Genomic DNA, 9,361 nt, shown 5'->3' with positions numbered 1-9,361 from the left:
TTTCGAGTCTCTGCTGATGCCAGGGAGGATCCTGAGCAGCGGATGACGTGGTGAGATTTTTTGTTTTTTAATCAGTTCCCAGTAAATGTTGCCGAGTGAATGAGGGAATAAGCAAACGCATTCCGGGGGGGGGGGGTGCCAGGGAGCACAGGCCGGTCATGACCATGGCCTGGTCACCCGGCTCTATGCTCATGGCGGGGAGAGGCCCATACCTGGCTCTGCCCAGTCCTCCTGGCCTGGGGCAGGTGCAGCAGACACGGCTTGGAGGTCACCACTGCTCTCGAAGGGTCTCTTTAAACTGGGGCTGCTGCTGTCTCCGTTTCCTCATCAGTCCAGGGGCCACTTGGCTTCCCCCTGGACTTGTAGGTGCCTCCTAGGCCCCCCGGCAGGTTCGGCCCCTGGGGTCCCCCCCACCCTCCATCTTGCTGCCACTGTTTGATTTCCCACTTCCTGCCCCCAAACCACCCCCACTCCCCAAACACACACACACTTCCCCTTCCGAATTGATACACCGCGCTGTCTTCCTGTCCGGGGGCCTGGTGGGAAGGCAGGTGCCCCAGCAGGCCCTGGACACAAGAGGTCCGGGGAGAGGGACAAGGCACGTGGTTGTCCTCCCTAGCAGGAGGAGAGCCTGGGGGTGGGGACAGGTTCCCTGGCCCAGCTGGCAGGCCGTCTCAGGGTGTGCGGAGGGGGCGGGGGGCTACCTGTCCCGTCTGGAGGCCTGGGGGGACAGGCTGAGAGGGCTTGTGGGAGCCGATGGCAGCCCTGCCGAGGACGGGGGACAAGCCAGGATAAGCCTGTGCACTTGGCAGCACAGAAGTGTGCAGGGCCCCTCCTGGAGCACACAGCCCGATGGGGGAGGCGAGTGCTAACCAGATGGCCGTGCTGTGGGAGCCAGGGTTGCGCACTGAAGCAAGCACCCTGCAGGGAGTGGGGGGGGGGGGCGGCCACGGAGAGCAGGTGCAGTTGAGGAACAGGGAGACCCTCCTGGACTCTCCCTGCTGGACTGCGGAGCCTGGAAGGCGTCCCCCCTGCCCCCTGAGCTGGCGTCAACAGCATCAGGGCTTCTCACCCTCCATCCACACTGTTGATGTTTGGGGCCCGATCTCTGTTCGTGGAGGGCACTGTGGGATGTTTAGCACATCCTTGGCCTCTGCCCACTCCATAGCAATAGCACCCCCACAGCCAGTGGTGACGGCAAAAATGTCTCCAGACATTGCCAAATGTCCCTTGGGAGGCCCAGTCACCCCAGCTGAGAGCCACTGGACAAGGGCGAGGGGAGCAGAGCGATGGGGCAGAGGAGGACCTGCGGGGCCAAAGGCCTGGAGGTCAGAGGCCGTGGGGTCACTGTGGCTAGGGAGAAGCAGCAGGTAGGGATGCGTCCCATCAGGCCCTGTAGGTCACTGTAAGGACTCGGGGCTTTTCCTCTGGGGGACCGGGCACTGGCTACAGTGGACCCGTACAGGTGGGCCAGGGAGCCTGTTGACCGTGACCACAGCAGCCTGACCCTGCAGGTGGGAAGAGGGGGGCAGACTGCAGGGACAGTGCCACCCCCCCTGCCCAGGACGCCTCTGCAAACGTGAGCAGCGGTGGCAGGGCCGTACTCGGGGGGCCCCGGTCCCAGGACAGACCCCAGGGGCATGGACTTAGCTGCCTCTGACCTTCAGGCTAGCCTGGCCTTGGGCGGGCGGGGAGTCTCCCTGCTGTGGGTGAGAACCATTTCTAATTAAGGCGGTGATTGCTCAAGGACGTCAAGTTCCATCCTGTCTGGAGGGAAAACCTCCCCGTCCATTGCTGCATCCTTGCATTGACGTCCCTCTTATCAGAGAAATGGATCCCGCCGCTGGCTCTTAGCGCGTGCCCGGCGGGCGCGGGCTTTTCCCCACCCTCACACCAGTCGGGTGCGAGTCACTATCATTTGGTTCATGTACGGTGAGGAGGAGAAGCCAGAAAGTGCAGGGTCTTGGGACCCAGGGGAGCCCGCTGGCTTCAGCACCTCCAGCCTCGCCCACCATCACTGGAAGAGTCTGGGTGTTTTGTATGTGCTGTGCCTCCCGCTGCCGGCCGCCTGTGCCAGTCCCCAGCCCCGTTAACAGAGGAGGACCCTGAGGCCCCGCGAGGCGGAGGGGCTGGTCTGAGCCTGCAGCGGCCCGACGGTGGTCCGGCCGCCCACCGGCACCAGCTGACGCCTCGGGTCCAGCTGCCCACCGCCTGCGGCTCCTGTGCCCTCTCAGCAGCAGGCCCTCTCCTGCCTCAGAGCCTTCAAAGACCCCACTCCCCTGCCAGGAACGCTCCTCCCCAAGGGCCGGCCCCTCTTGCCAGCTCAGCCTCCACCTCGCCTCCCTGGGTCTCACCCACCCCGCCCAACGTAGCATCCGGACACCAGGTCCCCTGTGTCCCTGGTATGGCCCTGATGCATCTGTAGTGACAGGCACTGGTGTACTGACCCGTGTGCAGTCTGGGTCCTGTGCCTGCCGCTGAGCTTGGAGCCCGTGGGGTCCGCTCTGTCCCGCCCTTCCCTGCCCTCCCCAGAGCCGTCCTGAGTGCCTCCACGGTCCAGGACCGGCCTGCTTCGGGCTCTTCCCAGGCCGGCTGCAGCTCCCTCTCCCAGGTGTTCCAGAAGACTGGGTGACTTCCCCATGCCGCCTGTTTGAGAGAGGGACTACTGTCATTTCCCAGTGTCTTTCACTGGGATGAGGGCAGGGTGGTCAGGCCTGAGATCTGATTACAGAGAGACCCCGTGGGAGAGCCCCCGTCCCCCACCCCGAGCCCGTGAGCTGTCGGCGTCCCGCCGGCGCCTCACCCCTGCTTTGTCTTCCAGGGCCCTTGCGTCCAGCCTGAGTTCCAGCCTCGCTGAGCCGACCGCCCTGCGAGCTTCCTCCCGCGGAAGCGTCCCCAGGCGCTGACCATGTCTATTATGGACCACAGCCCCACCACGGGCGTGGTCACGGTCATCGTCATCCTCATCGCCATCGCGGCCCTGGGGGCCTTGATCCTGGGCTGCTGGTGCTACCTGCGGCTGCAGCGCATCAGCCAGTCGGAAGACGAGGAGAGCATCGTGGGGGATGGCGAGACCAAGGAGCCCTTCCTGCTGGTGCAGTACTCCGCCAAGGGACCGTGCGTGGAGAGGAAGGCCAAGCTGACCCCCAGCGGCCCAGAAGTCCACGGCTGAGCCGGGATGCCGAGGCCCCCAGGCCCGCTTGCAGCCGGCGCGGAGGCGCGGGCGGGGGCCGCTGAGAGGCGGGGCTGACGCTTGCTGGCACGGCCTCGCCGGGCTTCGTCACCGCATGCACGGACTCCCGACGCCCCAGCCGTCCTGAGCCAGGACCCGGTGGCCCCGGGCGTCCCCTCGGCCTCCTGGTGGGACTGCCCATTGCAGGCAGTGGGCAGGCCTGACCTCGCCGGGGCTCTCGACCCCGTAGTGCTCTTGTTACTTGAATGTTTAGCTGAGCCTGTTCCGGACGGAGCTACTTCTGTAACGCGGGGACTCACAACCCTCCGAAGTGTAAATAGGCCCCGGAAGCATGTGCTTAGAGCCTCGCTTGCTGATTTTTAACGATCCCGTGTAGAGCACGTGGGACCGACCGTAGCGATGATGAGCCGACGCAAGGCTCCGCCGGGGGCGGGGGCCTGGGACACGGGAGGGCCCGTGGTGCACGGCGCAGGGGTCTCCACACGGGCGTGTGCAGGCAGAGGACGTGACACGTCCGTTCTCAGTGTCGTGGCTCAGCAGCTGGGGTGCTGTGGGGATTTCTGCTTGGCTGGCAACGGATGGAGGAACCACACGCCCCTGCTTCGGTCACCGGAGACCAGTTCCTGTTGAGAGCGGAGTTACTGCAAGGAGGCTGCTGCCGCTGGCGAGCCGGTGAAGGACGAGTCAGGGCACGCGTCCCGAGGGCTGCCGGGCGGCCTGGCGGCGGAGCAGTTTCTCGAGCAGGCCGAACGCTCTCCCCCCTGCCCCCACCCCGCGCTGTCCCCCTCCCCGGCATCACTTAGCGCAGGCTTCGCTGGAAACACCAGAGCCCATGGCCCCGACCTTCATCTGGGTGGGCCCCAGCCCACCCGGGAAAGAGGAACTCGTGCTTTTTTGTTTGTTGTATTTAGTATTTTCTGCACTGGAGGGTGGGGGGAGGTTCGAGGGGTTTTTCCCTCCCCCGTTCACACATTAGTTTCCTTTCTTCTCAGAGTACCACCCACCTGCTGGGTCCCGGGCCCCTCCTTCCCTGGCGGGCCACCTGGGACAGTACCCCGACCTGCCTCGGAGAGCCCCGAGTGCGGCCCAGGGTTGTGAGCACATCACCTGCCTGCCGGCCCCCTGGTACAGGGCGCCTGGGGGTGGGGGCGGGGGGGGGGGGGGGGGGGAGAGTGAGTGTCAGGTTCAGGACCGGGTTTCCACGAAGATGAGTTGGTGGCTGTCTCGGTGAGGCCGGCACCCCCAAAGCCTGCATCCCCAAGGCGTCCCTCTTGGGTGAACTCGCTAAGATTGTGAATCCCAATCCCGAAGCACATCCTCAGCTATGGTGATTAAAATGTGGCTTGTGTAGGCATCTTTCGTAGTAAACTGGGGGCCGGCCCGGGCTTCACCTGGGAGCCCTGGCGGCTTCCACCCCACTCCCAGCCCACCCCTTCCCCCTCCCACGCTCTGGCCTCCTGCTCAGGCTGGCCGAGGCTCCTCTGGCCTCACCAAGTCTCTTCAACAAAGCATGTTGAACTCCTCTACTTTCTGGAACCCCCAAGGAAGGAGCTTAGGGAACACTTCATTTTGGCGGCACTTAAACTGGGGGTCAAACGTGAAGTATCAGCTCGGGGGGAGGGAGGAGGGTAGCTCTTCAGCCGGGTGAGCTGAAGGCAGGAATGAGATGCCCCAGGGGGCTACCCAGGAGCCCAGGCAAGACAGGCGGCTGGGCCTTATTTAGCCCAGGAGAGATGTCGGCCCCTATATGGGGATGGCCGAGCCTGAGAAGTCAGGCAAGAGCCCCTCGGAGCCCCCGGGGGCCGGAGGGGGCCAGCTCGTTCCAAGATGCTGGGCAGGAGATCAGGGAGGTGGCTGGCTTGCTGAAGGGCCCTCCAGACAAACGTGGAAGGGGTTGGGGTGTCTGATCCGTTCTCCCCGCATTTCAGAACTTCCAGGCTTTCTACCTCTCCTTCCCGCAGCCAGCCGGCAGCACACGCCCAGGTTGCGTCCCCTTGGGGAGCCGAGGACCCCGGGGCTGACCCCGACCGGGGTGGTCCCAGGGAAGTTTGGGTTTTGAAACCATGAACCGCCACTTTGTCCTGGGTTCCGCTCCTGGCGGGTCCTCGATCCCACGATGCCCCGGTTGCCAGGGGTGACATCCCTGCCGTGGTGGTGGGTGGGTGCCCGGTCACGGTCACAGGCACAGTGGGCACCAGTGGCGGGGAGGGGGGTCTCTGTGGGGCCATTGGGAGTGCCTGGAGAGGCCGAGAACCACCACATAATAGCGCTCATTGTTCCTGGATCGACAGCTACTTTTTTTTTTTTTTTTTTTCTCGCTTTTTTTTTTAGCATAGAGGCCAGAGCCACGAACCACACGGCTTAGTCACGGCCTCTCATTCGGTTCTCTCTCAGGAGACCGACTGTTGTGCTGAGGTCTTCCAACGGGCCGGTCAGGAAATCAGCCTTTCATCCCGGGAGTCCTCACAGAAGCAACAGGGGGGGTGGGGAGGGAACCCGGTGGCTGAGCCGCGGAGACGCCGACCGACGTTTCAGCAGCATCTTCAAACGGGCTGGGCTACTGCTTCCGTCTCAAAGCTACCAAATCTGTGCCATGAGCGGAGGGATGTCATCCCTGTTCAAGAAAAGCTGAATGACGCTCAACGTGATTTTCTAGACCACTGAGAAAATCTTTATTTACAATAAATTTCAATAAAATTTGCATAAATATATTCCCAACGTACAGCTTTCTCCTCGGATTTCTTCGTGTCGTTTTACAAGTCAGCCTGTCCTGTTCTCATCGCTCCTTTCGGACGCCGGCGCGGAGCTGACGTTGGGAGGCGGAGGGGCGCTGCCCGGGAGCCGGGGGGGACCTGAAGGCTCGGGGCGGTCGGGGCGGGCCTCTCGCGGGGGGGCGAGCTCTTCCGCTCCGTCCCGGCCCTCCAGCTTCCGCCCCATGGTGGCCACCAGGATCTTGAGCCACGCGTTCTCCGTGAGGAGGTCCTGCGAGGCGTCGGCCAGCTCCTGCAGCCTGCGGGCCAGCTCCTCGAGCTCGCGGGCCTTGCGCTCGGCCAGCGCCCGCAGCTGCTCGCTGTGCAGCCGGAGCAGCCCGTGCCGCGCCTCCAGGCTCTGCTTCTGCCGCAGCAGCCGGTGCCCGTCCCTGCGCGCGCTCGAGAGCTGGGCCTCCACCTGCCCCTGCGCCCGCTGCAGGGCGCCGATCTCCGCCCTCAGCTTCCGGATCTCTCTCTCCAAGTGGGAGATGTGCCCCTGCTGGAAGACGGCCTCGCTCCGAACACACTCTTTGGTGGGAGGATCAGCCCGGCTCCGAGGGGAAGAAGCCGGGTCCGAGTGATGCAGGATGAACCTCAGCAGATTGGGAAGGGTGATGGGAAGGTCTTCGGGGTACTTCACACTGCGGTCCTTCCTGGAGAGAGAGGGAAAGGAGTCAGAGGGGACAGCCCCGTCAACCGCTCCGTCCGGACGGCACTGCCACCGGAGGCCAGGCCGTTGGCTTCCCACCAGGAGACATCCTGAGGATTTTACTTACCAGAAGCCAGCAAGGAAAATGTTATCTGGGCAAAAATGTTTCTACAAGGCGGAGCCTGTCGCCCGTGCTTGTTCTGTAATTAAGGCCGCTTATCTCAACTGCGTGTCTGTTCCCAGGACAAAGAGCTCAGTTTCTGTTAACAACCTTCTAAGCAAGACAAGGAGCTCCCAGGCCCAAGAGGGCACCGGCAGCGTGTGGGCAGAGGGGCCTCTTCGAGCTCTGGGAGGCCCAGTGGCCGGTAACGAAGGGCGTCCCCAGGCAGGACGTCACCTGTGTCACCCCGTGGCCGTCAAAGTGCTTGGTGAAATGAAGACTGAACACTCAGCCAGGTTTCTTCAGCCAGCCGGTAGGACACGTTATTCAGAGCAGGAGTTCTTACCTGGGGGAGACTATAACCCGCCCCCTGCCACGGGCATCTGGCAACATCTGGAGACATTGTTATTAGCAAAATGGGCGAAGTGTCACTCAGGCCCTGACTCCGGTCAAACAGACCCACCGAGGGACTGTGAGAAAGGAAGGCTGCCCCGCCCTGAGAGCACAGAATAAGGAAGCAAAGTGACGTAGGAAGGGGGTTTTCCCCAAAACTCTGTTGCAAGCCCTGATGCAGAAAATTCCCTTTGAGAAGTTATCATTTAACTGCCTGATGACCAAAATGTCTGGCATGTGTACAGTGACCTGTGTATGCACCATCCGGCCGCACTACATCAGAGCCACCAGCTTGACGCACAAGGTGGGCAAAGAGCAGCTATGTTGCCCTAAAGCAACGGGGGTGAGGCAGGGCCACCTGCCAGGCAGACCTGTAAGGCTGCCGCCCACCGTCGTGAGTGCCCAGCCCGGCGGCCTCTCTGCGCCCCTGCACCCCCTCACCCGTGGAAGGGGTGACGAGAGTGTTGCTGCCCTCACGGGACTGTTGGAAGGAGGGCACGAGTTACCTGAAAGCTGAGCGTTAGCCTAAAATCGATCATACTGTTCTTTCAAAGCCCAACCAGAAACCACTCATTACAAGCTCACGAGCCCTCGCCACACACAAAGCCAGGGGCCAAATACCTAAGACAAAAGGTGTTCTACTGATGGGTAGCTCTTTCCCAATGAAATAAGTATCACAGGGACATTAAAATCGCATATGCCCCATTTTATACCACACTCAGGGAGACTTTCAGGGAAATGGAAAAGTCAAATATTCAGAGTAAATATATAACCACACCCTACTTTAAAACATGGCTTTCTTAACCTCCAGAAGCTTTCTTCGACTGCGCCCTCCCAGCCATTCGACGACTACAAACCACCTGGTGCCTGTGGGGTGCAGGCGGGGAAGGATGAGCAGAGGCCGGATCGGCGCCGAGACCCGCCTAGACGGTGCAAACCCGGTCTTATAGGGCAGAGTACCTGAACTGCCCCGGGAGGGGGCTGCCGAGGGACCGGAGCGTGGGTGGGAGACCTTCACGTGACTGAAAACGACCTCTGTAAGCACGCTATTTCAGAGCAGAGTTCGGGGCGCCATCCCCGTGAGTCTGCCTAACACGCGTGCTAAAGTGCTTTCCCACTTTTTACAAGTAGCAAGGACACAGGTGTGAACAAACTCCCCAGGAAAGAATCATTTCGGAAATGTGGTGGTAAAAGGCCCCGCGGTCCGACTCCCTTCGGAATTCCCTAGGCGTGTGTTCACGTAGCTCCAGCACCTAAAGGGCCAAATAAAAACCTGACCGAGGGTGGAAGGCATCTTCTCCAAAGACAGGGCCTTGCTACTGCGGCCGGGCGGGCTGCTCCTCTCAAGAGGCCCGGTCCTTGCCAGGGCACATGCTAGAATGAACCAGCCCATCCTTGTGACGTCTTCACCCAGGCGCGTGCCAGGGCGCCTCGATTCTGAAACGTCACACGCAGTGGTGGCAGGAAGAGCGGCTCTATGATGCACCTGCACAGGAAAGCCAGCGGGCGCAGGAGGCGGCCCAGGGCGCGCCCTGTGGCAGAGGACAAGCCCTTGCATGTGGCTTCTGTTCCAGGACTGTGAAACACGTGCTGGCTGGAGGCAATGTGCACAGCAAACAAGGCACCCCCCCCCCCCAATCACCTGGAATCCTCCTCCAAAGTAACTGTCGACACCTTGACACTCCCCTACTTACTGCGCACGTAACCTAGTGTGTGGGCAGGCTGCTCTTATCAAAACGCACATATGCTTTTGCATTCTTTTCACTGAAGATGACGTAAGCACAGTCACCGTGAAAAAGGGATCTCTCCTTTCCTCTCTTGCCAGCGGTCAGCTCACACCCTTTGCCTGTTCACACCCTCTGAGTAACCTGAGCACTCATTCAATCTGGACCAGCTAACGGGGAGCTCACTTCTCTTGCGACTACTCTTTACTTTTAGGAAATAAGGAAAATTCCATTCCAGAGCAGTAATGAGGTTTTTTGGTTTACCAAGCTCTCTGCGTTAACAAAGAGCTTGACATGGGGCGCCTGGGTGGCGCAGTCGGTTGAGCGTCCGACTTCAGCCAGGTCACGCTCTCGCGGTCTGTGAGTTCGAGCCCCGCGTCGGGCTCTGGGCTGATGGCTCGGAGACTGGAGCCTGTTTCCGATTCTGTGTCTCCCTCTCTCTCTCTGCCCCTCCCCCGTTCATGCTCTGTCTCTCTCTGCCCCCCCCCCCCC

General features: G+C 61.6%; 2 protein-coding genes across 5 annotated transcripts in view; one reads left to right on the top strand and one right to left on the bottom strand.

Moving 5' to 3' along the window:
- The window catches only part of SNN (stannin), a 9,977-nt gene extending 4,062 nt beyond the window's left edge, over nucleotides 1–5,915 (top strand). Inside the window, exons 2-3 of one of the 2 annotated variants that reach the window (XR_005785629.1) lie at nucleotides 2,822–3,240; nucleotides 5,525–5,915. Coding sequence is in view for 1 of the 2 variants with exons in the window: in XM_040459028.1 (XP_040314962.1) it covers nucleotides 2,909–3,172 (264 nt within the window). In the remaining variant the exon portion in view is untranslated. Of the gene's footprint in view, nucleotides 1–2,821 lie in introns of both variants that reach the window. The other variant, XM_040459028.1, reaches the window with a different exon arrangement.
- The window catches only part of TXNDC11 (thioredoxin domain containing 11), a 60,290-nt gene continuing 56,767 nt past the window's right edge, over nucleotides 5,839–9,361 (bottom strand). For all 3 annotated transcript variants that reach the window (XM_040459024.1, XM_040459025.1, XM_040459026.1), the window contains one exon: nucleotides 5,839–6,596. In XM_040459024.1, the coding sequence (XP_040314958.1) occupies nucleotides 5,954–6,596 (643 nt within the window). In that variant the 3' untranslated portion in view covers nucleotides 5,839–5,953. The remainder of the gene's footprint in view (nucleotides 6,597–9,361) is intronic.

The sequence above is a fragment of the Herpailurus yagouaroundi genome, unplaced genomic scaffold (genome assembly GCF_014898765.1).
Source record: "Herpailurus yagouaroundi ecotype Mexico unplaced genomic scaffold, PumYag 222, whole genome shotgun sequence".
Taxonomy (NCBI): Eukaryota; Metazoa; Chordata; class Mammalia; order Carnivora; family Felidae; genus Herpailurus; species Herpailurus yagouaroundi.
Note: the sequence above shows the minus strand (reverse complement) of the source record. Positions and strands in the feature narration are given on the sequence as shown.